The sequence below is a fragment of the Anser brachyrhynchus genome, assembly GCF_964034855.1.
Source record: "Anser brachyrhynchus genome assembly, chromosome: 8".
Lineage (NCBI taxonomy): Eukaryota > Metazoa > Chordata > Aves > Anseriformes > Anatidae > Anser > Anser brachyrhynchus.
In genome coordinates this window covers 12,167,118-12,194,565 of record NC_137702.1, presented here as the reverse complement: position 1 = coordinate 12,194,565, position 27,448 = coordinate 12,167,118, and the positions used below count along the sequence as shown (strand labels likewise).

The 27,448-nt window shown below is 41.3% G+C and overlaps 1 protein-coding gene across 2 annotated transcripts in view; it reads right to left on the bottom strand.

Annotated features, from left to right (window-relative positions):
- The window catches only part of ST6GALNAC5 (ST6 N-acetylgalactosaminide alpha-2,6-sialyltransferase 5), a 72,001-nt gene extending 50,044 nt beyond the window's left edge, over nucleotides 1–21,957 (bottom strand). Inside the window, exons 1-2 of one of the 2 annotated variants that reach the window (XM_080601509.1) lie at nucleotides 21,248–21,957; nucleotides 20,436–20,669 (exon numbers count right to left, since the gene is read on the bottom strand). In XM_080601509.1, coding sequence (XP_080457635.1) covers nucleotides 20,436–20,669; nucleotides 21,248–21,313 — 300 coding nt within the window. In that variant the 5' untranslated portion in view covers nucleotides 21,314–21,957. Of the gene's footprint in view, nucleotides 1–20,435; nucleotides 20,670–20,865; nucleotides 21,226–21,247 lie in introns of those variants that run through there. The other variant, XM_080601510.1, reaches the window with a different exon arrangement.
- Nucleotides 21,958–27,448: the final 5,491 nt, after the last annotated feature.

Genomic DNA, 27,448 nt, shown 5'->3' with positions numbered 1-27,448 from the left:
CACAAGTTCTACCATAAATCACTTAGATGACATACTAAATCCTCACGCTGGCTGCCCCAGACCTCAAGAGCATTGCTTCACTGCCTACAGCAGAATCGAGTAATTCTCCATGGCAAGCCTTAAAGCAAGTAGAGCAAACCTATGGCAATACTTGTGGGCAGCCCCGTCATTGTCACCACTCCCCTCCAAAGGTCTATCAATGTTATACCAATGTGGACAGGACAAAATGGGGGACAGGAAGAGGAAGAGAGACATGACATCTCTATCCAAAATGCCACCACAATGAATCTTTCCATTTTGAGTGCTAATTCATCTGGTAAGTTTTAAGGGTAACTGCAGCACACACGAAAATCCACTTTTGGTAATAAATCCTTAGCAGCTCTAAATAACCAAAACATTACAACAAATGAGCATTGTGAATAGTCACATATCCATTTCTCGTTGATTTCAATGGGATTCAATGTACCATATCTGCTAAATTATACTGCACAGCTGATACAACACACACAGTACTGCATGAATATGGATATTTCCCTTTTTTTTAAACTCGTAATTCTATAAATAGTACTTTGTATTTTATATTGCTTTTAGGGCACATATAATGCATTATGTCCCACTAGAATCAATGAGGGATGAAAATACAATTACTGAAAATAATTTGGATTAAGATAAATATGATTGACCTTTTAGCCTTTTTCATGTTTTCAACAAAAGAGGCTGAGAAACAAATTTAAGGGTAGCACAAAGGGATAAGAGAACTTATGACATCCAGACACAAGGGATGGACCTACAAACCAGACAGTAAAATTGCTCAGGTGAATAACAAATACATGAAGAGTTGGTCTGACATTTATTTCTTACTTCTTGCCTGTCCCCTATCAAACTTAATTTTCTATCTAAATCAAACACTGAAATCATCAGCGCTTTTCTTGTGAAAACTGGAATTTAGATTCTATAGCACACGCTTAATCTTCTGGAAAACAGCATTACCACAAGCAATTATATCAGAATATCAAATAAATAGATTTAACTGACTTTTGCAAAAACTACATCGATGAATTCATCAGTCAAATTTAAAGGTTTGAATAAAGCAATAATGTTACCTACTAAACACGTCTATGAAGAGCCCGTAGATTCTGTACTTGCCAAGAGCAGCAACACCCACCTGAGAATAATCATAAATGATGTGGCTAAAAACTAAACAGGTGTTACCACTTCACTCACAGAGGGTGGGAAGACAAACAGCATAAAGAATATTGACAGAAAGGCAAATTACAAATAGTAGAACTTATCAACATGCTATTTTGTAGTTGTATCACAAACATACTAATGCAGAATACTAAGTTTTTTCATGCAGGACACAAGCAAATTAATTTCAAAAACAAAGATCTTTTATTGTCTTCCAGAACATGAATACCGATCTCATGTAGGTGCATTGTTACCTCAAAAGAAATATTTTCCTTCCTATTTCTACAAACTTAATCATGTCTCTTCTGCTTCTTGCTTTTTTAAAGCACCCTAGTGCTGTGTGGTGGTTCTTTTGAACTAATAAGATTAGAGACTTTCATTATCACTGTCTACTAGTAAAAGGGAAAATGTGTCTCACCAGACTTTATGGCAGAGGTTTTCAGCGTTATATATCTTAATGGTACATTTCATTTGAATGCACAGCAACAGACCGCACTGAGATGCAATGAGATGAGGAAATAACACACAGGAAAAAGATTATTTTTTAAAAAAAATGTCATACTGAGATGATATATAACGTACAATTGGTATTTTTGAGACTACCGTTATTCCAATGCAGGATATAACCTTTACTGAAAGAAGACCAAGCATCTAGTTTCTCTGACTTCAAAACAAGCATTTCACTGTGTTTCACTTTACCTCTGGCATCAAATAATTTGAGGTAAACACAGCTACAATATAGCTAAAAGGTGATTTATATTTTCAGCACTGGGCTTCAAGACACAAACCTTCTCTTTTTGTAAACCAGATTCACCTGGTACTACAAACTCACTGCAGGTGAATTACTTTTCTCCTCTGCACCCCATCCCATACCCTGTCACTATATATTCCCTCCATACTCTCACTCTGATTGCAAATAACAAGATGAACCATTCTGAAAAGCAAATCTGAACCAGCACAACTGAGTCATTTCTAAAACCTGGAAGAATCTTTCCAAAAGCTTTATCACTGAGAAAATACTGAATCTTGCGTCTCCTCCCTAATATCTTCAAAATTGCTGACTTCACAACTGGATTAAATGGCAAAGGAGGTAAAGAATGTCTGCTGCTTTTGCAGTCAGATATGCTATGTAGAGTAAAATCACCAAATTGTTCCACAAAAAAGAACAAGGCAATCACATGTGAAATACAGACAACTCGGATGAGATGCTCTCTGCATAGTTTTCTAGGGATGAGAATGTTTCGCCTGGATTTAGCGCCTACACTCAGTTATGCAACTTTGTAGAACAAATGCTTAACAGAAAAATGAAAACATCTAATTTCTTTCTCTATCCCATTTCATGGCTGTAAGTCAGTCTCCTTAAACAAGTAAGAATGTACTGCCTTTCATTTAACAACTGGAGCAGACAGGCAGCAGGTCCAGCAAGTGTGGGTGCAGGTGTGAGTGGAATAAGCCCCCCTCCAGCTAGCTGGGCTGTACCTTTCAATCAGGCACCAGCTTCCTCCACATCAGCCACAGGACAAGAAATAGAGAACCCCCAAGCAAACAATGCAGGCTGCCTTTAGCCTAAGCAGCAGCCCTGTGGATCATTACGAACCCACAGGCTGCCTAGTTTGTAGTGAAATTATCACTAGGAATTTCATTTTCCAGCTTTAAACTGAGAGTCATAACATTGATCCATTCTTTACCCAAAGAGCTCAAAGCACTTCAGGAAGAGTTATGCAAGTGCTCAGTACATCATATTAAAGGAACAATCAATAGCATGGGACTGTCTGCTTGTCCTGTGTTTGCAAGTACCTGGCACCCCAGCACCTGCTCTGTAAGAAGGCTTAAAGGAATAATGGTACCAGGAATAAGCACCCCATTCTGTACCCGTGTCCTGCTTGCGTTGCCCCCGCAGCCAATTAGTTCACTGCCAGGAACAACTGCAAGGTCTGTTTGTAGCATTCACTTCTTGCATGGCCTTGAGTTAACAAGTTCTCACATAGTGTCACACTATTTTCATTTCTTTATTAAGAAAGCAAATGAACTGCCAAACACATCACTCATTAAAGCCAAATTATAACTTGCCTCCTTTAAATGCTGCTTCCACTACAAAGGATGCCTAAGGAGAGTTAGAGGCAGCATAGAGCTGCTTGAACGCTCACCAGGGTCCAGGAGAAACAAGGTACAGCTCCAGAAATGTTCGCCTGTTTGAGTTTCTCTCTCTCTGTCTCAACTACTGGACTAAACCAGAAGTCAGCTTCAGTGTGGTAGCATTTACAAACAGAATTTGTAGTTCAAGTACCAAATCTCTGAAAAACGCATATAGAATTATAACAAGGCATCGTATTTTTGCATTCACAAAGGGCTCCTCTACCTGTATCTCTGGTTTCAAGTTGACTGACACATTCTTCAATCTCATCAGACAAATGTTTTCTTGTTTGTTTGTATTCCCAGCCTTTTTAATACATAGAAGCGCTCTTCTCCATTTCCTCAGATTTAGAATAACATATTTAAAAGGCATTCAGGACTCACATTAACATCTAACCAGCAGCAAAAACTGTCACTTCTATTTTAGCCCTCTTAGCTCCCCAATTACCAAGTTCTATTAACTGAAAGACAGCACCAGTTCACAAAGATAATCACGATGAAAGGTCAGTGGTTTATGAAAGGAAGTTCTGGCCTTTCAGGGCACCGCTGGGACTTGAGCTTAGCGTTAGTTTCAAGAAAAGGCAGAGATTCAATGTCCCTCATTAATATAATGCTGGCACCACTCATAAAACCATACAGATTTCCTCTGATCTGAGGAAAACCACTGAAACATTAACCCTCCAACGGGAATTCCATATAAATGGTCATTGCATGGACACCATCAGAATAATAGGCAACTATCAGCATTGCCAATGTCTGTACTTTATTAAAACCTAGAACTGTTAATACAAAGACAAGTGTCACTTTCTATTGCTGTCACCCTTTAACACAGAGAATCCTAAAACATTTTAGAATAACATTATTTCCCCCAGCCCAACTCTGTAATAGCAGCATGGCTTCAATGTCCGTAGTAGTTTTCTGAGTTCTCTTGCTCCTTGAACAATGAGACCTGTATGCAAGGATTTTTAGAAGCATTCAGGAAGTCTTTGGGACCTATTATTAGCTCTAGACTGCAGCTTCCCTCTCTTTTCCCTAACATGTATCAATCTGACAGAGAGAACCTGACCTTGCATGATATTTGCCCTTCTGTCTTCAAATTTTATCGATCTACAGATTTCAACACTTCAGAGCAGAATGAGGAAATAATCTGTGCCCTAACATAAGAGAGGCCCGCTATTAGGTGATCAGCAGCTGACGCTGGACACAGGTCTGAGCCTGCTGCACCAGCAGCCTTTGCTAACAACAACTGACTGGGCTGCAAGCTTGGGTACTCATCCTGCTTCTGCTGATTTCCAGGGGAGAATTCCATGGAGTTAGAGCAGAAACAAGACTGGGCTCTTTGAATAACAGCATATCATTCGTAGCATTTTCTGACCTCGTGTGCCTCTTCCTAGCTCTGCAAAGCAGCATGTGGGAATGGCCCTAATCAGCCAATGCTATGCTTCGTTCACCTAAGAAATACAAAGAGTTAGAAAGTAAGAAGAATATCTGGCAATATGAGAACGTTAGGAGATGCACAACAAGAAATGATGGATTCTAATAAAGACAATAAAAGTTGTTGGAGGCTGCCTTTCCTGAGACTCTTCTCACCATCACTTGATGGATTATTTGTCAGACTTCACCATCTGTGAGTCAGGCAGCTAGCCTATGTTACCGCAGGAATGTGTGTAATTCAGTACCTGATCGGGATGGCCTGGTTAGTACACCTTAACTCTAAAAACTGGCCACTGTAGCTTTTATTGCAGTTTTATTATTCATGATAACAGAATTCACTGCTTGCAGTTCTCCAACCTTCCCATTTTAAATGAGAAGATCAGAATTGTCTTATCTTCATTTTCACCCACTGAAAGGGAAGAGAAAAATATTTACTCCTAATCCACAGAAAGCAAAGAAAACTGAGGTCATTTAGATGTCAGCTGCGTAATGTTAAGCCTGAAAAAAGACCTGTATTTTTTCCAAAGAAGATACTCCATAAATCCTGTATTCCTGTACCTAGTTGTTTGTATGTAACTACTGCTGTGTAGAAAATAATTAAACTTTTTGTATCTGTATTTGTAATTTGCACTTGCTCTATATGTTCCGCAAATTTTAGGCACAGGAAACTGAGGGCTACATAAACACTAAGCCTTCAGTGGATGTCCTGGCAGTCTATAAATCTTCAGAAGATGTACCATTTTCACTTACAAGATCAAATACAGCCCCACCACAAGTGATTTTTATGCAATTCCATGCCCTGGGAAACTCTGGGTCAGCATTCATACAGAGGTTAAGGACTGAGCTGGCAGCCTAAAGAGGGCTTCTACCTTTGCTCTTAAAGAATGTTTCCAGGTATACAGCAAGAATTTTCCTGCTCTTCCCAAACTGTTTGTGTTTTATAGGATTGTGATAGACTCCAAAATCCAATACTGTCAGTCAAGTACATTATGTAATCACAACATTTACATTCAAGTTTGTTTTAAATCACCCTATTTGTTGGTCTTCTTCTGTAGTTATGTAAGGATTTTATTTTTCTTTACATTAAATATGATGGGCTTACTTGAATATGCAAAAAGTGTAACAATCTGAGATATGTTATCATAATTCTTCTCTCCATCAGTGAAATTCACTTGATTATTAAACATTTTGATATTATGTCACATAATAGATATCAAATGCACAATATAATAAAATATAAAAGATATAACAAATATTTTAAGGCGTAAGAAATTAATGAACTTTGTATAAGTAGTTGGTGCCAGTTTGATGAATATGCTGCTTCTCTAAGGACCTAAGTCAAAGACCTGAGGGTGCCTATTTAACGCTGTTCAGTGCCTGTATTTGCACGCCCCATTACGGTTTATTACCGCCCAAAATACTGTGCAGCCCTGCTGTGCAAATCAAATACCACGCTCAAAGAGTTAACCTGCCCTAGGTCACCAGAGTTGCTGCGAAATGCATGTGGTTCAGCATGCTCTGAAAATCCGGTCATTTATTTACGTGCCCGCATACTAATTTAGAGTGAGATCTCAGCATCACAGACACAGATGACATTTCCACAGAACCTGAAAGCCTAAACCAAAAGCGTGGTCTTCAAAAGCCTTTTGTTCAGCTACGATCTCAATCTGTGCTCAAGTGCCACTCTTCCTGCTTGCCTGACCACGTTCTGGCAGGGGCTAAACCTGGCGGCCGCCCAGGACACCCAACACAGCATTGCCACACACAAGGGGCTGGAGGTGCCTGGGCAAGTTAATTCAGTAGAACAGATTGGAAAACCTCTTTGGAAAGTTACAAGGTAACGCTGTAACCTTCCACTTATGTGGCAGAACTGTTTAAAACATGTTTTAACAGTTTCTGGAGCAGGAACTCAGGCCCTTTACGCCTCATTTCCGTGTAAGATCCACACATTGCATTCTGTTTTGCTACCTTTTCTCTATGTGCTAAATTATCCTTCACCATGATTCTGGTCAAGCAAAAGGTCCGGACTGAAAGTGCACTTCAGTACTTTTCTGCTGGGCAGCTCCACACAGCAGATGGGTATCCTGAATCCATTTTCAGGTGCATAACTGCCCCAGTACACAGTATGTAACTCCAAGTTAATCTCCAGTGAGTGCTTGTGGGCCTATCCTGAGGTTGAGTCCCCATGGTTTTCAACACTTCAGCACTTTTCAAATTCCTGTCTGAAATTCCTAAGTGGGCACTCAAGGTCAAAACTATGGTTTGAACTTTCCTCTGTTTCACTATCCCCGTATGTAATAAGGAATTAATACGCCTGTACTGTAAGGCAGGAGTCTCCATTTAATGTTTCTATGGCACTTGGAGATCCTCAGAAGCAAGGTGATATGTAAGTACAAAGTATTATTATTTCATGAGTTGAGGGAAAGGACCTCCTGTTTCAGAAAATGGGAAGGTTGTATGTGTATAAAATACAAAAACAGGCACTTGAAACTATATTTGAAGAACAAGATAGAAAATTTTTATTTGTTGAGGGTTTCTTTCCCCATTACTTCAAAAAATATGGCCTGATCAGAAAAGTACTATTTAGGCATCTTCCACGCCAAAAAGCTTATTTGTAGAATTTTTTGCTACTGCTGCAGTGTTCAACCTGTATCATTTCAATGGATGATTATGCTACCAATTTCATGATCACATATATTTGCACAAATTGCACTACTTGGCTATTATTGGATAATTATTTTAAAATCCTCTTCATAAATTTTAGCTAAGACAATATTGAAGTTATTAAACAGTACAGGCATCCACAGTGAAATCTAAACATCTAATATCTATAGCACAGCACTGTGGCTCCTTATTACCAATTTTATACCTTGCTGGGGCTAAAATATTAGGTTTAATCCCTCACGATGAATTTAACTTTGCCTCCCAGCTTCACCACTCTTTTCATACGGTTTTGTTTCAAGTCTTGCCTTCTCGAAATATGCTGCAACTATAGCACATTTCCTCTTTTGTGACTTAATGCTGTAATTTGAAAGGAAAGTGTAAGAGTAATTACTGATGTAATAAAACATGAACATAACGTAGACAACTCTATAGAATTTTAATTAGAAAAAGTAGGCTCACACAATTTCCCCTGTCCTCCTTTCAATGGGCTGTCACCCACTGCACGTCTTATTTTCATGAATTTAGTATTTTGAACACCTTCTGTCAACTTTGTCTTCATATTTCACAAGCATAAACATAAAGCAAATTATGATGCTGCTAAATAAGGGCCTTGAAATGCAATCTTCTTATAGGACTATCTATGCCTAGCGCCGCTTCTCTTTTTATTGATTGCTCTGTGTAAAAATATGAAGGCGTAAATACTAGGAGAGTTGATTCTTTTTAATTTTTTTGCACTTAGACATGGCCTCAGTCTAAAGAAGGATCTCACCAGAGTCTGACAGTTAAAGATTAACAGTCCTGCCATACCAACAGGCTTGACAAAGGAGCTTAACTTAATCCTTAAGGCAGTATAAGATGTCTTATGTGTATTACTGGGTAGGAGCACAGCTTTAATAAACACAGTGTAATGTAATTTTCAGTACTTTTACTGATGTAAAATATGGGATATGAAACAAAAAAATTGACACATCTATTTGTTTTCAAAGGGAAACAAAAAGGAATTAGATTTTTTTTAAGATTACTTTTATTTTGAATTTCAAAGTCTCAGTGCTTTGCACAGATTGGTACACAAAAAGCAATTCCGATAAAAAAGAGTAGACGCAACTTCATCATCCACGCTCAAGAGGCAATGGGACAGCAATTTTAGCTAAACTGGCTTACACTCTGCTCTGTTATAGCTGTCCTTAGTTTTTACCTCAGATCTCAGTCACAAGGTTTTCATGCACTTTCTCTGAGCATGCACTCAAATTCACAAAGTCTTGAGGACTTGAATAACCACTGGTCCTTGGACGTAGCAGGACACAGCTGAGATAACCTCTTGCACTTTCAAGTGGAATTAATCTTCTTTTGTAATTTGCTATTGACTGTGAAAATTAACCATCGTACCTGAAAGTTCAAATGTTAGGACACTAATCATCATGTTAAAACATTTTTTTTCACATTATGCACTACAAATAGGAGATGTCATATTCATAACACACTGAAAAATATCCCTAGGAAGCAGCACAGTTATAAAAAAAAACAGTTCTAAGAAACTTTAATAAAGCTGGTACAAGATATCATCAATCAATTTATTCTAGATATGTCTGAGAGCACTGATATAAGCATTACGGCTTTGTCGGTGTTTTTAGCATAAGCTCGATTTCTAAGGTGCTCCTAACACAGCAGTTTCACTGTATACCATAGCAATATGAAAGACAGGTTTTCAGGTCCTGTGAATCATCTCCAACCTAGATTTGATCTGAAGATATGTGTCATTATAGGTAATATGCATATGTATGTATATGATATGTTGTTACTGCTTCTTGAGAGCTCTGACAGAAAGGCTGAGAGCCAGCTGCACCTTCTACTGAAGCCCAAGGTGCTGTACATTCATTGTCTTTCATGAGAGCAGAAACATGATCCTTACACTTACAGCTGGGTAACAAGCTGTGCGAAGTTTCAAATCAGCACAGCTGGGAGTGAAAGGTGATTCTAAAGCCTCATTCCACTTTCCAGGCCAAAATGTCGACAGGCATAATTAAAGATACCCGGAAAGCTGCTCTGTATTGCACAAATTGCTGCAGATCAAAAGGGATCACTGTGCTGGCAGAAATCAGACACATTAATACCAGAGATACCCTCCTGGCCCTGCTATCCCTCCTGCACATCTACCAGCTGCACAAAGTACCTCATTTATGCCCTTAAACCATCAGGGATACACCAACACTGCTACTGAGAACAAATATTCAGCATATCTGTAACTAGCTTCATTGCTTCTTTGTGCTGCCACTGAGACACAGCACAGATACAGGGAAAAGGAAGACTTTAGCTCTAGTTTTGATTCTACTTTTTAAAAAACATAGCTTTTGGCAATTCATAAAAATTAAAAGAGAAGTCTAAATTAAATCTATGAATATGAAAATTAGCTATGGGAAGAGTACCATTAAGGTTCAGTCTTATGTTAGATAGTGAAGATATTGCTAAATATCCTATCATCTTCAAAAATTTCTTCACTGACTGAAATTAAGGTGCAGTTGTCAGTATTTCCAATGAAATGTACATGGTAAGAAAACACATTACAAACGAAATAACCTGTCTAGGTGTATAGAAACAGCTATATAACAAACAAACAAAAAAAACCCTTAGCCTGATTTTCAAACATGACTTTCTAAACCAACACAATTAAAATCTTTCTTTGATAAGAATGTGCCCAGTGAAATCAGCAGAATTTGTCCTAAATTAGATGATTAAATTGTGCTCTGTGAACTTAGCTTAGGGTTTCATTTCAAAAAACTGAAAATATTAGTCTGTTGCACAAAAGGGAAATGCTGAAAAACAACCTTTTTATGTATGTATCTTTGGCAGTCTGTTCTAGGGACCACAGTTGAAGTAACAAGTACTGTGAGGTACGTCACACTTCTGACTGAACACTGAGGAGCGTGCAGTTTCCTGTGCTCCTCGAGGAGCATGAGGAAACCACCAGGATGTGGAGTACAGGTTTTAGCAGGGAGGTGCAAGCAAACGCTGCCCATGCTCAGTAAAACCACGAGCAAGCTCTGCGTGTGAGTCAAGGCCGTAGGACACGCAGAAGCTCTATGGTACGAGCCACAGAACCACGCTAAATATCCTGCTGAGCCCAAGATAATAAACCCTGCCTCCCCGTCAAGCTTATTAGTTCTGGCTTAGCAACATGCTCACTGCAGCTCCTCAGCTGCCAGAGCGGAGCTGACGCATCTCCAAGCAGCTCAAAGGGAGGGCAGAGCACGCGCCCGTCTGCTGGCAGCCTCCCACCCCGCCATATGCTGCGACACCGTGTCAGCTGGCACCCGGCACGAGGGGAAACCCTCACTCAAGTGCTGCTTCTTCCGCATGGACCCGTTCGTGTGCGAGTGGTTCTCGTGGACAATGTGAGCAATGTTATAACCAACTGACCCAGTCTTCCTAAGACTCACAAATTGGTATTAAAAACAGGAAGAAAGCCGGAGTGGTATTACAAAGAGAATACACAAGTAGCTGAACGCATGACAACGGCAGTGACTTTGCCGCAGGTTTTTAATCTGTAAAATGTATTTTGGATAGTCATCAACGATAATGGTAATTTCTTTCTTAACACTTATATTCTTTAAAATAATCTAAATAAAATATAAAGTGATTTGGTTTGCTTTGTTTTAGAAAAAAAAAAGGAGTTTACCTACAAATATCCAGGCACAGGACAATTTGCTGAGAAGGACAGGCAGCATTAATTCTGCTTTACTCTGGCAGCTGCAGTCAGACCACTGGCTGTATTTTGAGATTTTATGTTCCTAGTTTAGAGACAACCAATATGCTGAGGTATGTATAACTAACCCTTTTACAGTAGCATTAGGAATAAAATGGACAGCAACAAAATTTAGGAGCACGTTTGTCATTATTCTAATCTCCAGGGATGAAATTTAGCCAAGTACCTCAAGGACGGGCCCAAGGAAGGCATGTTGTAAGCTACAGCAGAGCAGGGAAGGGACGGCACAGGTTGTACAACAGCGCACACACTGCCCGTGAGCCTCTGTACTCTGCATAAAGGTTGGGAGGGCAGTGCTTCCATGCAAATGGTCAAAAGATTTCTCGTAAGGACTATGGACAGGCCTTGGAAATCATAATGTTTTCTAAGCAGATTTTTAGCCAAATGTTCAATCTCTGCAAAATACAACGTGGTTATAGTTTAGAAGGGTAAAGCTAAAGAACAGCTAATACTGCAAATGTGGTTTCAGTCCTTGGCACCACACCTGAGAATTGTCAAGAAATGTTCTGGACGTGCCGGTACCACCTTTCACAAGACCCTCAGTGTAGCTGCAGCCTATCCTGACCCTGAGTGCTGCAGACAGCACGGTGCAGAGCCCACACAGCTCCAGAAGAAATATTGCTGCCAAAGGCCAGGATTTATTTGCTCAGGTTCAGTGTGACAATTCTGATTTCAAATTCAAGCTAACAAGCCTGTCTCAAACTACACTGTATAGAATTATTGACCAAGCCCCCCCTAGCTTTGGGATCTCTGCATCACACTTTACTACCCCACGACAACGTGCCACCTTCCTGTCAGCTGCCTCCATCATGTGCTCCCTCAGATGCTTATGGTTCGTACAAGCCATGCAGGTGAATTTCATTGACACAGAAGAAAAACGCCTATCCATAGAGAATGCAATGCAGGCAAGAAAGTTTAGAAGGCAATGAGCCTGGATGTAGCTCATGTCACTATCTGCACAAATTGTCCTGGTGTCTCGAACTGGAACAAAAGGTTTTAATCCCATGCAGGCAAACTGGTGAAGAGCGTGCCTTGGTGACGAGCGCAGTCTCCAGAAGCCTATTTCTCAGAGAGCCATTTCTGAACCATAGCAGCTGCCTTTAACTTTCCTGTGCACAGAGCTCGATACAGATGTACATTTGCACAAACTTTCACTGTAGAGTTTTTCTTTTCCTTAGAGATATACCGATGCTCTGCTGAGTGTTACTACATCTACTCTTATGACCCGCTACAGCTGAGGGCAAGACATACTCTAATTTAATGCTGACGGTATAAACTTTACAGAATATTTTGCTTTTGCAATATTAACTTCACGACAATATCTCAGGAGGCTAATAACATAGTAAAATAAAAATATATTTGCTAAACAAAAATGCATAATATAAATGCACTGCCTGTTTACTGAGAAACATACTGCTGCTCTTTTCCGGGTTATTTCTTACCAAGTCACCCATTCTGTGATGGGAAATTTTCTACAAATGCAATGAAGTCTTAATGTGTTCTATTAGACGACAAAGCACACATTTATATATTCTTGTTCTGTGTTATTTACAACAGTCTAAATTATTAAATCCAAACTAAAAAAAAAAAAATCTATGCTGCCTGTATACCATGTAAGCCTATTGCTGTTCCCTTATCTTAGACAATGAACATTTTGCACTGGCTCATCATCACTGTGAAAAAAAAATACTCTAGTAATCTATTACTTCTACTAGTTTACCCCCCTCCGTATTTTAAATTAACCTAATCTTTTTCCAAAGTTTTCTTACAGTGATCCGGTCAGAATTCAGTATTACCACAGCTAATACACACGTTGTATGGGAGCATGTACCTCTCTGCATACAGTCCAGGCACTAGAAGTATTACCAGATTCGCCTAATCTCAGTTCACATGTTGTATATTTCCTACAGGAACGTGTCGGCATGTTTCTCAGGGCCCAGCTCTATCTTTCATATACCATCAGGGGGCACCTCAGAGCTCCACTTCACCATCTGCATTTTGCAAACAGACTGTGAAGGCTGAAGGTTACAGCTTTGATCTGTCCCCTCCCATCCTATGAGACTCTTATTCTTAACCGTATTTGGATATTTTCAGAAAGACAAAGGAGAACAATTAATAGCAGTGCCTGAACTGAAAATATTTGCTTTTCCAGCTGAGAGCAAACTTCAGTAATTAACCTGGTCTTAACACTTTTAGCTTTAACTGCTGGAGCAAAAGAGTGATGAGACTGCTTAAGGAGGAGGTGAAACGGGATGAGGTGAAACATCATGATGCTCCATCTCACCTTCAAAGTAGCTTTTGTGCTGTCACATCTGCTTATATCAGCACCAAACGACTGCTGATTTGATCATAATTGCCCTAATTAGAAGTTAAATTAATACACTGAGTTCCTCAGTATCAATGCCACCTCAGCATCAAGGATGTGCATACAGAGCATTACTGAGCAATACAGGTTAAACTAATAAAGAAGGTCACCGAGGAAAGGAAACTACCTGCAGTCTATTGTTCTGAAGATCACACAGTTAGGACGGCACTCAATATCCACTTATGCCCCAGGACAAGCAGAAAGGGAAAACTTAAGGAACTCTATTGAGAGATATCCATCAGTTGTGAACAAAAATTACATTTCCTGTCATTGAAAATCTCATTTAGTTCAGACTTGCTTCCACTAAGGATTAACGCCCTTCAAAAGAGCACTTTGTCTTCACAGGAAGATGGAAATAGCCTAAAATGCTCACAGTGAAAGACAGTGTGCAAAAAGTGTGTAACATGGTAAATTTAAATTGTTATGAAGTGTAATATACTTAGGCACGTACTGGAAATATAAATGTGGTCATTGAAACTAATGATGAAAACGAAAAGAAAAAAAATAACAGGTTTTGCATGAAAGACATGCAAATCTTCCTAGCAGACAAAGTGTCACTAATTCCCCGTCTGGAAGTATTTTGCATATCCACCAAATGAGGAATTCTTCGTGTTCTTAAAAGAAGACAGGGAATGAGATAAGCGAAACAGGCCGTTCACACTTATTAAAATATGATGCAAAGGGCATTCATTAAACTGGAAAGAACATATTTACTCATTCTTCATTTTCCATGAGTCAGAAGAAAGGCTGTATGTAATCCAGAAACAATCAAAAATGAGAAGCACAAAATAAATAAAAACATCTTCATGTTTCTGCAATTCTTCTAGGAAGAAAAAAAAATAAGAACTTTGTCTGAGTCAGTTGTAAAAAGAAGATAATTATTATGACCAATTTCATGGTGTCAGATATTGCTGTGAGATGTGACTCTTTCAAAATGTAAGAAAATTAAAATACAATTCTGCATTAACTGTCTTGACCTGACCATCTATCTACTATTTATGCTTGTACTGAAATCAATCATCAAGAATTTGTGATACAGTCTCTGAAATAATCTTTTTGTTTCAGTTTATATGAAAGACTTAAGGTATACCACAATTTTAGATCATGTCACAAATTACATGGGGCAAGATCTTCATCTGGTGTAAACTCCAGTGCTTTCTCTGTTCTCAGTACAATGACAATGATTTATTCTGCTTAATCTCCTCAACAACCAAAAAATGATCAGAACATGGCTAGTTTGTGGCTGGGTAGGATTTTATGTATCACATTACATGAATTAATGTAAAACCAGCAAATATTAGATGCATACCAAACATTTTTCAATTTCAGGGACATCTGAATGGTACCTGTACTCTTTTCAGACATTTCTTTCAAGCAACAGGTCCTCATCTCAGCCTGGAGCCACTACTTCTGCTAGATTCCATCTTCAATGGCACTCATTTCAGAAAGAATTAGGCAATAATTATAACTGTAAAATATTACTTGGCTTTATGACTTTGACAGCCAACATTCATATTCTCTCTCAAGCAGACACTGGAGTAAGAATTCTGAAAATAAACATTGTCCAACTACAGAAGATGCCCCTTTCAAAAAGCTGAATAAAACAGATGCATAACCTGCACAGCTAACTCATGGCTCTATGTAAATAATATTTGAAAATATTTCAAGATCTTGTAAGTAGGAACAGTGCCAAGCTAGGACTACTGGTTTTTCGCAGAGGTGCCAAGCAACTTGGAAAACAGAAAAATGTACCATCATTTCCCAGCATTGTTGTGTCCTCTGTAATGCACACTAGGTGAACACGGAAGCTGCTAGAAATTTTAGACAAGGATCAGAACAATGATTTGTTAGGTTGAAAAAGCAGGCTACTGCAGTAGCTCAAAAGCAAGAAAATGTAAAGCACAAGATAGTTGTTACTCAGACACTGGGTAAATCTGGTAAAATATAATTGTCTCAGACTGTACGTCTGTATATTCAGTTACATTCTCCTATTGTCATAGTCTTACTGTTTTGTTTACTCTGTCAGTAATGAACTTACAGCTTATCAGAAGAAAAGGTAACTACAGTACACACACACAAGTATATATATATATATATATATACATATATATATATCCAAGAAACCAACAAAACCAAGGGGCTCTTTGGACTCTCACCTCACTTAGATTTTTGGCAGGTGTGAGTGTCCCCCAAGAAAGTTATTCCAGAATAAAGTCTCCCCCTTGTGGATCTCTCTGATAATAAAAACTCCATCAAATATTTAATTGCACAGTAAAGTCTGTGCTCCTTCCCTTACAGGTGAGAATTTCTAAAGCAAAAAAAGAACATTTAATGGAATCATGGAATATGGTTTAGTTTAACTCAGTGTGTTTGAGCCCACCTCAGGCAAGACAAGCTATTTTGTCCCAAGATACCTTCAATTTTGTGAGAAATTAATTTCAAAGAAGCTATAACCCTCATTCCTTCCCATCTCCACATAGGTTAGTTGTGAAGGTTGGTTTAATGACCCCCTCTAAATATTCAGCCCCAAAACATCAATGCTTTAATTACTTAGGTAAAATTCAAATTCCAAACTGTCTCTCTCTAATACTCCTTAAAAAGGACATAAAACATGGGGAGATTGCACCCCCCACCTCTAAATGAAAAAAAGTTTACTAAGCTAGAAAAAAACAGCTTAATCTGAGAACAAGTTAGTGTGTCTCAGATATTATGGAGCTATTGCACTATTTGCAGAATGACTCTTCCTCAAACACTTCATTAACTACACCACTCTCTGATCTGCATTAATTTACAGGGATCACAAAGATTTCTTTGCATATGATGATTTACATTACCATAAATTAAGAAAACATTGTGATCTCTTATATTATCATGTTGGTCTCCATGCTCTCTTAAGGTATTTCAACAGAGTTCTAGTAACTCGTACATTTTGTCTGCAAGACTGATTTTGATTTTTTGTATTATTTTCTAAGAAACAAAATGGCTTGAAATATTATTCAATTACACATGTGACAAACTCGTATTTTATTCGTAGTACCAACTGTTGAGTCAATACCGGGTAAAAAGCTTTTTAACTATCCAGAGACATGTTCTCACATTCATTTCAGAATAGTAATATAATGGTTAAATATTTATTTCTTGCAAGTTTTGCAATAGTGCTAGGTTTCCTACTTTCATTAACAGTCCCTTATTTGTATGCAGTAATTGCTTTAAAAATATTAGCATTGTAATTTCTTGCCAGCACTGTGATAAATCAGCAGAAAGTCTTATCCTCATGCCTCCCTACGGAAGAGCATAATTCTGCTTCCCTTGACACCAATGACAAAACCTCTTTAATTTCAGGATTACACTCAAAGAATTCATGAAAGATGTTAGTTTGACAGTCTGGGACTCTTGTCCTTCCTAATTGCAGATGCAAAAGCTAAGCAGCGCTCCTCTGCCAATGTGCCTCTGCAGACAGTAACAGCTCCTCGAAGTAGGGCAGCTGCTACATCTCTGTTGCGCTTCAGTCCTTGACCCCCCAACAGCAGCCATCAGCAAACCATGTTTTCTGTTCCGAATGTGAGAGTTTTTAGGATATAAACATCTGACTATTAGGAACAAAAAGGATATTAATTCATTTCAAACATCCATCAACAGTGACTGTCAACTGCTGTTGGTCTGGGACATGCTGAGGTGAAATGCCAAGAACCCACCTCTGAATCGGTTGCCATTCTACATTTCTTAAGAGCTCAGTTCAACAAAAATGAAGTTTGCAGTGCTAAACTACAAAAGGCTGCTAAAGCTAAGAAAACGGATTCTGATCTCTGCTTCTCCGTTCAGGGAAAAAGGCTTGCAAAAACCATAAAGACAAAACACTAAGAACAAAACATCACAAATCTGACCAAGTGACAAGAGACTCCTGCAAAAAGACTCTCCAACCCAGGAAAAAGACAATTATGTATTTTAGCCGTATTCTCAGAGACTGCTTGCTTATCTTGACAGGATGGATGAGGAACTACAGTTCTTACTGAATGTAAAATAAAAGGAGGCAAATAATTGGTAATTACAGAATTGCAAGCTATATTTTAAAATCATTGGTACTTTACTAAGTACCTTGATTTTCTGGGAAACAGTCTTCATACATTATCACCCAGCGCTACCAAATGAGCTGTACTGCTAGAAGTGATAGGCATTTGTAATATGTGGTATATCATAAGGTGGACAATTATTAAATTTTACTCCTGAAGAGAAATGTCTATGCAACCGTATAGTACAGCTTCTGTACATGACAATATCCACGTTGCAATTTTGGATTAACAACTTTATCACTTATCAGCTTCTACATATACGTGCATACTTACTCTCATTAAAGGTATCAGAAGGTGTACAAGAACATAAACACGAAATTAGTTTTCCTATTAAAGCAAACCATGGGCTCCAGAGAACAAACAAACAAAGAAGTCTTTCTAAAGTTATCAATGTGTTTTAGCTCCTAGACCTGAGTTCAACAATTAGTCTACTCCTGTCAACAGTGCATGAACTGTATGCAAATGATGAATTTTGCAAAATGGTCATTCAGCTTCTTGGCAGATAAAGTGCAGATTCTATGTGAGAAATTAAGGCAGCTGTTTTGTGAAAAATCCCTCTGTTGTCATTTCACAGTGACCTCTGTGCCATCAAAATAACACATACCTTTGCTGAAGTCATTCTCCTCCCCTTACCTTTCCAAGCCTGTTGTCCTCATACACAAAGTACTTTTCATCTCCTTCCAGACCCATCTCTTAAAATACCATGTCCTCCTCACAGGTACAGAAGTTTATCTTGCTCTCTTCTTGCAGTTCTCCTAATGTTCCTTAAATCTCCCTGATTACTTCATTTTCTTTCGCTTTGGACTGGACTTTTATGCTTATTGCTATTCAAACTGTCACCTCTGCAGTCTTCACTGTCCACCGAAGAACCATGTTCCCTGAAAATCTGTCACCTTTTTTCAGTTCTTGCAAACTCTCTCCTTCTCCTTCTCTCATCATCACTAATCCTGCACCCTTCTTTTTCCAAGCCATTAGTGTCTGGGATTTTCAAGCTCACCATTTTTTATTCCACCAGAAATCTACGTATTTTGGGATTCAAAATCCATGTTAAATATCTCTGTCTCTTAAATTACTAAAACAAATGCACTATTAAGAGACAAATCTGAGCCCTTCTTTCCACCATCATCTCCCTGTCCTCACGGCTCTGTGTACCACGGTGGCACAGCTCTCTGCAGGATCTCGTGAGTTAAAATAACACAAAGCAAGCTGGGATCACAGCAGGGACTGCACTATCTTCTTTTTGACCCACAGAAGTTATGTGGAAAAGTTATTAAAGCTTCAGCAGATTACTACTGCGAGGCACAAGCTGTGTGAAATAAAATTCAGAAATAGAGTGTCTGTGGGTTTGGGGGCATAATACAATATATTAAAAAGCTAGAGAAGCAGCTTTTTCCAAAACACAGGGAAACGTTAAAATTACCTTGGAAAATAATAATCACAGAATAATGATTTTAAATATATTCTAATAATATTTTGTAGTCAGGAGAAATGGTCCTAAGGGGTTACCAGTGTCAGATGGCTATGCACATATATGGCCTAAAAAACCCCACAGATGCCTTTTCAGTGATTACAGCTTACGAAAATCATGCACATATATATTTACATCTCATCACTACAGCCAAGTCCAAGAAGGACAAAAGAATTACAAAAGATCACACAGTAGGTATACACACATTAGGAAGCCCCATGGCCAAGCTTGTTTCTTCTATAGCCGACAGACACTGCATCTGAGAATTTCCAAGGAACCATGTAAGAAAGCAAATAAAGCCTACAAGGGACCATCACGAGCTATTTTTCTGTGTTAAGAGCACTACAGATAACTCTTGCATAGAAAGCGAAGCCAGAAGGAACAATAAAAATCCCTGTATATCAAAGTCACTAGTCTTCACACAGTACCTCTAAACTGAGCCCAGTAACTTGTTTGACAACACATCTTTCAGAAAGATGTCAGTCTGGATGTGAAAACATGAGAAAGTTGAGAATCCTCACTTCCCTTGCTGTTTTTCCCATTCTTGCTGTAAAGTGTGCGTACTAAACATTAGCTGGGGGGTTGGCAGAGGGGGGTCCTTGGAGCCTCTACATAAACGCAACAAACTGAGCACTGCCTGAGCGGCAGAGGAATCTGCCTTCTGAGAAAATTATTGAATCTCAAGTACCTCTTCAGCATGGATGTGCCACCTTGCTCACTTTATTTCATTACATCTCTCCTGTGAGATACCAAAGCTCAGTCTGCCTATCTCTCATACATGGGCATTACAGTCTGATGATTCCCATGTCAAGGGGAGGGACATCATTTTGATCACCATTAAAGAGGTGTCCTCGATTTCTAGAATGGAAACTATGGTTGACAACTTCTGCTTCCCAGGAGGAGGATGAAAAGGTCATTTGTGCTGGAGCTACAGTTCTCTTTGGTTTCCCAAGACTAAATCAGCTAAGAATAAACACCTGCCTATTGACTTTCCCTTCCAGTAACTAAACTTACTTCCTTAACCCTTCCTCAGCACTAGAGGTAGTGTACCTCCAGCATTCAGCACCAGACCCTAAACACTTCACCTTGCATCTTCTGCTGGGCAAGAGAGGAGAAAAAACAGCACCACGGAGGCTCGCCTGCCAGCAGTCCACCAACTCCTGACCCCGCTAACCCACACACCCAGGGCCAGGCGCATCAGCACCCGAAGGCTGCTGGAGCCAGAGCTGGCTGCGAGGCCGGGGGGCATCCCGAGCCCCCCACCACCTCCCGGTGGGCTGCGAGGCGAGCTCAGCTGTCCCCTCAGAGGACGGGGCAGCGCAGGACCCCCAGGTGCCCGGTGAGAGGGCTCACCTTGTGCTCCAGGACGCTGATGTAGCCCTCCAGGAGCCCGGCTCCGACGGGGAGCGCCGGGCGCTGCTGGCCGCGTCCCGGCGGGCGGCTGGGCACCGCCGCCACCTGCTGCTGCTGCTGCTGCTGCTGCTGCTGCCGCGGCTCCGGGTGGCCCCCGCCGCCGATGCCGCCGTACATGAGCAACAAGCTGGTGCACATGGTGGTGAGCGCCAAGCAGACGGCCAGCCCGTGGCGCTGCGGGGGGCAGAGAGAGGCGGCTGAGCGCTGCGGGGCCGGCCGGCAGCCCCGCTCCGTGCACCGCTCCCCACCGCAAGTTTCACGCTGCGAGAGCCCCGGCAAAAGTGCGCCCGTGGATCACCCCCCCCCCCCCCCCCCCCCGGTACCGACCCGCTCCTCTGCCCCGCTGGCAGCCACCGGGTCTGCCTCTTGCCTCCTGCCCGGCTCCCCCGCGCCTCTCCTCGCCATGCACCGTCCCCCTCCGGGCATCTCATGCGTGCGTTTGAGCGAGTGCTGGGGATTGTCGTGCCCCCCCCGCTCCCTCCGGCCACCTCCAGCCTCGTCCTTTAAGCAGCTCGGCTTTCCGCACGCTCCTTCAAACGCACACACACACACACAGCCGGATCCCCCGAACGGCGAGCAACACGAATAAAAGAAAGCAGGCGGAAAGTTCTTCGCCGCCGCCGCCTGGGTTTCGCTCGGCTCCCCGCGAGCCCGGGGAGCCGCGGGGTGCGCGGGCAGGGATGCGGGGGCCCCGGGGCAGCCCCGCTCCCCCCCGCCGGGGCCGGGCTGAGCAGCGGCGGCAAGGCACTCACCAGCAGGCTCTTCATTTTGGGCGCCTCCCGGCCGCCGGGCCTCCCGCTGCCCGCTAGGCTCGGCATGGCGGGGATGCCGCGGCCATGGCTCGGCCGGGGAAGCGCCGCCGTGGCGGGGATGCGGGGGGAGCCGCGGCCGGCCGGACCCCCGGGGCTGCCAGAGCCGGGTCCTCGGCTGCCCCGCCTGCCTCCGCCTCCGCCTCCGCCTCCTCCCGCCGGCGCAGCGGCGGCTGCAGGGCAGGTGGAAGTTAACTTCTGCCTCCCCCCGGCCGCGGGGCTCCGCCGGAGGGCAGCGGCTCCGGTTCCGTCCCCAGCCCCAGCCCCAGCCCCGTCCCCGTCCCGCGCAGCCGCCCCCGCCCGGCCGCCGCTGGCTCCCCGGCAGCGGGCAGGCAGCGCTTGGAAGCCGCGTTCCCGAACCACACCGACGCCCCCAACTCCTGGTGCGGCGCTGCCACCGCCCTCCCCCTTGCAAGCTTTCCCCGAGCCGATTCCAAAGCCTTTCGATCGCAGCTTCCCTCGGTATTTTTCCCGTAGAACAAGAGTTTCTCCCAGGCTTGCTGCCCGTGCCGCCTCTTCAGTAGCTGAAGACGGGCGTTTTCCCACCCTTCCTTTACGAGCAGCCTTCTGAAGTTTTTTATTGTGCCCTTCTTTGTGCTAATGGTGTGCGGTTCAGTTGTAAAAACTTTAGTCAGGGACCTGGACTTACATAGGCTTCTTGCTCTGGGAATTCCCCGTGCAGAAATGTGCCCCTGCACAACAAGCCGCTGTAAGGCTGGTTTCTTACGAAGTTATTAAAATGACAGCATAGCATTAAAAAAAAAAAAATCTATCTCCTAATCATGAAGATATTTCTCTTGAAATTACTCATGGAAATAATAGTTCTAATATATGGCTCCACATCTAACCTATAGCTATATCACATTAAGGATCACATTAAGGGGAAAACGATCAGCAGGCTAACTCAACCATGGTCACAATAGCAGCTTTCTCAAGGCTGGAGTCAGTGAAATCCATTTTTTATCTTTACTAATTCATTGGAGGACTAACAGTGAAACAAATGCCATCTCTAGCACTGGCACAGCCCGCAGCATTTGCTGCCTCTCAAGAAGGGAAAAAGAAACAAGAATGTAGGGTTCGTCAGCGGACAGCTCAGCAAACCTCTTTTCCCACTTCAGAGAGTGGCCATGCTGCACGCATACTTGCTATTCATTCAGTTTGCGGGTTGAGTTTCAATAGCACCGGTTGTTAAGACAAACGAAGCAACATAAGAAGGAACTTATCAGGTCTTGGTAATTCTTTATGATGTGGTTGCACTTGACACTCAAATTAGTGAAACAAAGGGCCAACTTGATGAATCATTGAAAGCAAATTATCTGTGGCTCTCCAAGGCTTCCTGCAATAGACTACAAAAGGCAGCTCATGCATTTTACAGTGCTGATTCTCAACTATCAGCTAGCAGGTTGCTGGTGACTGACCTTTCCAAGCCTTCCTAATATATTTTGCCATGCCAAACTGAAGCCTCACTTTTATGATTTAGGCTCACGGCCCTATGTCAGACATCTGTTACCCAGCATGTCTGACCAAATTCATTAAACTTATGGGTTTTGGTAGAATAGACCGATTCAAAACTCTTCTGATAAGGGAGACAGACTAAATTTTCTAATTTAATGCTGAGCTTGACTTGAATAATGTCCAGCTTTCTGCTTCTCAAATATTTAATTAGATTGCCATGGTGGTCATAGACAGTATTCTTGGCAGCCAAATGCACACTGAAACTAATACAGTAGTGTAATGTAAATCCTACAGAGGTAGTTATGTGTAAGCATGGGAACTTTGGAAAACATCTGGAAAACAGCCCAGCCATTTAATTTAATTTTAATTCCTATGAATTAATACTTTTAGCTATCTAGAGGCTTGCATTTTAACAGTATGTGAATCCACATATGTGTGTGGGTATGCATCTGAATACCCAGTAGCTAGACCTGAAAAGAGCAGAAGAGCATAGGCTGAACTCATAAGCTTTTAATCAACTTGGAAACAAGTCAATGAAGAAAGTATCTTAAAATGCATCCGAATTTCTGCTTCAACCTATTTATTTTCATTATGTGACATATACTGGACTGGATTTCTGACTGTTCAGAATTTCACTGTAGTCCTGTACACCGAAGGCATTGCAGGTGCTTTGTCTCACCCATGCACAGTTTGTCACTTTGGCTGTTTCTCCAAGGTTCGACACTCACTTGGAGGCAAAGCACAAGACTGATACTGCTCTTCACAGCCCTACTTATGCCACTGTCCATTTATTTCTCTTCCTACTTAAGAACTGGGGGTAAAGACATTAAAATATGAGCAGCTGCTTTCCCTAACCCGTGAGTAAAAGTGGCAGAATCACTTTTTAAGGCTTTCAGCAAAGCCTGACTGAGGAGAGCTTCGCATGTGCTCGGAAGGGACTGGGTTGTCCCCTCTCCTGATTCACCCTTCTCACTTTCACCTTTCTGGTAGCCACAGGCTGTCAGAAGAGTCACACGAAATAAAAATCTGCTTGTGACAGCTTCAGGAGGACCTAAGACACTAATGACGACATAAAAATCCACGTAGCGTGAGAAATCCATGTCAGAAACAGTGATGTAGATGGAGACAAACTTCTCCAAACTGACAAGACTTGAAGCAACAGGACTCCTAGATGAATTCCCAAATAAAACTGCTCAAACAGCAACTTTCCCTCAGCTGTCTGGATGAATGAAATAGCTACCATTTCATAATGCAGTTTTTGGCTTGTCTTTCAGAGATTCCCTTGTATATATATAGTATAGATCTAGATATAGGACTGTATCTGTATAGATACCATATATATAGTTCCTTGTATAGGCTTCCTTGCATAGATATAAAACACCCTTTCAAACAAACTATGGCTGATTTCTCATGAAGCTCATAAAAAAGCAACGTAGTGTAATCTACACCTTAATATCATGACAAATTCCAAACATGTTCTCCACATTATGGTTGGCCTGGAATGAAGTGGAAGAGCCTCTTACCCTTCATCCATGCCAGAGCGTCTCAGCAGCTTGCAGCCAAAATGTTGAGTGCAAGTCAGGGTGAGGGCAATGGCTGGTGTTTCTGATGGTGACCCAGGTGCTGTCTGCCAGGACGTTGTCCCTGAGCACCTTGGCTACCACCTGTGTGACCCCAGCAGCCCCTTGCTCTGGGCCCTGTTGTCCCTCTCTCCTTTCCACCGTACCTGGAGGCTGTGTGTTTGTGCCTGCAGGTGCACAGAATGCCTCCCAACTGCGAGCCTCAGCTACTCTTCAGCCCTGTCACCTCCTCAGAATGAAAGCCCAGACACTCTTAAATGTTTAATTATTTTGTGACTCATTGATGGCAGCATGGCTTCTTTGCTGGAAAAAAAAAAAAAGAAAAAAGAAAAAAAAAGAAGAAGACTATTTGGAGAACTGATTTAGCTTGGTGCCCAGTTCTAAAGGGAGTAAGAAAATGGAGTTTTTGTTTATCTCCCACCCTTCACTAAAGAGTGAGAAAAAAAAGGGATTTGGTGTGATATAAGTAGTTAAACTCTAGGTGAGTTCCACATGTTACTCTGCAGGAGTGCTGAAAACACTTTCATACATTCCCATAGTGCAATATGTTTGAAGAGGTTTTCCAGAAAAATATTGGTGCTAGAAATGCTTAAAATAGATTGGAGGGGGCAGGTTAATTGTATCAGGGCCACTTTGATATCCTTATGCCTTTGATATTAAGAACCTGAGTTACTAAGATTCAATATGTGGGTAAGCAGGAGAAAATATTTGTTAAAAATATAATATTCATCTGAAAGTGACTCTGTTAAAGTTGTATCATTTTGCCATTTCCATTATATTCTGTGGTCTGTGACGCCCCGGATCTGTCTCTTCAAGAGTAAAATCCTGGCCCCACTGAAATTAACTCCTATACATCTCTTATCCCTCTTTGCTTGCTGGGGCAAAGAGCTCGCTAGCAAGTACAAAGCTCCCACTTCTAGCTCTGCAGCCTCATGAGATATGAGCTTAAACCATGATCACTAGCGTAGAACAGAATATTGCTTGTCCTGGGCCTCAAGCCAGTGACATTTGGGAGGATGGCTTCAAGTGCCACATTTCAAGGGGGGAGAAGTAAGCATTTTTTGACTGACTAGCTAGAAAAATAAGACTAAAGGTGCTAAGGAGGTTGCAATATCATGAACGTTTGTGTGGATTAATGGACAGAGGGGTAGTCAAAGGTATATAGGAAATGAAATACATCACTTTGATATCACCTCCATTTTTTTAATTATTATTTATGTACATATGAAAATTTAACTTCTTTTTCCTGAGAGAAAGGGCTGTATATTTTGCATCACAAACAGAACCAATGGAAAACACTCAGCAGCCAGAAAGTAATGAGCTTACACTATAGATTTTTCAAACTGCCCAGTGATTCATGAAATACTTTTCAAAACTGGAAATACGCATTGAAGATTGGTCAAAAAAGGTAGAAACAATATTATAGCTCAGTCAGTACAGTCCCTCCTTTATGAAAGCAGGCTGCCTTTGAACTTCTGACAGAAGCAAACAGTGATAGATGCATAAAAAAATGAAATACTGCATGGAAATAAAAGTGCAAATGAAAACAGAACGGGAAAAATAGTGAGATAAGATCTGCTGAATCTGCTGGTTTTTACTTTTCTATTTCGTAGTTTTCTCCCCAATCTTGGAAGCATAAATAAAGATATTGAATATTTCAGAAACAATCTGTCTAGCTCGACTGAGTGGACCCTGCTTTAAGGCTACCTGTGAAACACGTTGTATCGTTCTAATCACTTTTTTTTTGGGGGGGGGGGGGGGAGGGGGGGTGGTGGTGGTTAGTTAAACAAGGCGCAGCCTGGAATACACAACATGCCAGCCACTACATCTGCTTACAACAGTTCAGAATTCCACGTCTAAAGTCAGAAACTTTGGAGGTAAGAAAATTGGCACAGGAGGTCACAGGTGGAGGGTGCCCAGTACGGCATGTGAAGCCAACAGGCATGAGCAGCAAGTGTTGTGCATGGCCTGTTGTGTTACAGCGCCATGCCAGCACAAAAGCAGGAAGACTTTCATAATCTCTGTGCAGAGAACAGGTCTAACATATGGACTAAAGCAACTGAGGACATAATTACTACAATTTGGTGAGTGATCGGATATATCTGAATATTCTAGGTGTACTTTTGCTGTTTACTTTTGAGATCTCAACAGGATCCTGAATGTCTGTGTATGCCTGTTCCTTTCCATAGAAAAACTATGCTGATGGGAAGTCAAATTGTTAAATGGAGCAGAATTTCTAAACTTTTAAAAAAATTACTGAGCAAATATCAGACATGAAGCATTACAGCAAAAAAAAGTAAGCAAAGAAGGATAAGTGCTCATTATGGATTGGTTTGCAGTTCTTTATGTATCATTAGAGAGTCGATAGAAAACTCTCCTGCTATTACTAACACAAACACAAACATCACTTATGATGACAGGCTGAACAACAACCAAAGCAAAGAGGGGATCCATTACCATCAAACTGAAAAGGCACAGTCACAGAGACAAGTAAGGTCCTTCAGTGGTCAAGCTATATATATCTTAGCTTCATAATAGCTGTTGTTCTCATCTACAAATTTACAGAAACCATCCATACTATTCACATACTCACTATATAAGCATATATGCAAATTCAGAGTAATAAATCAGTAAATGTACAGTGTGAGAATAGCTGCTAGTGACTCCCATCATAGCTCAGCAATTTCAGGCTTGTGTCCCACGTGCTTCTGTTTCATTAAAAATTAGTATTTTCTACAGAAAAAAAAATACTTTTTAGAGCTTGGGCTCTGTAGTAATTTAATGTTTCCTATTTCAGCTTTGTAAAACAAAGTAGGCAATACATTTAAGTCACAGAGTGGTTAGGTTGAAATCATGTCGTGGCCTTCTTTTTTATGTGAGAATTTCTTTCATTTACCCAGAATACTCCAGGTACAGGTACCTGAAAGAAGGAGAGAAGTCTTTGGGAGCTGAGCGTACTGCTTAGGGATCCCAAGCACTCCTGTTTCCAAGGAAGTCAACAGGAATTGGAAGAGGTTCTCTGCATTCAAGTGAGCTGGTGATAGGTGGTGACAGATTTCTACTAGGAGATAGCAGAGAGTGTGAGTCCAAGGTACAGTAATTTGAAGGA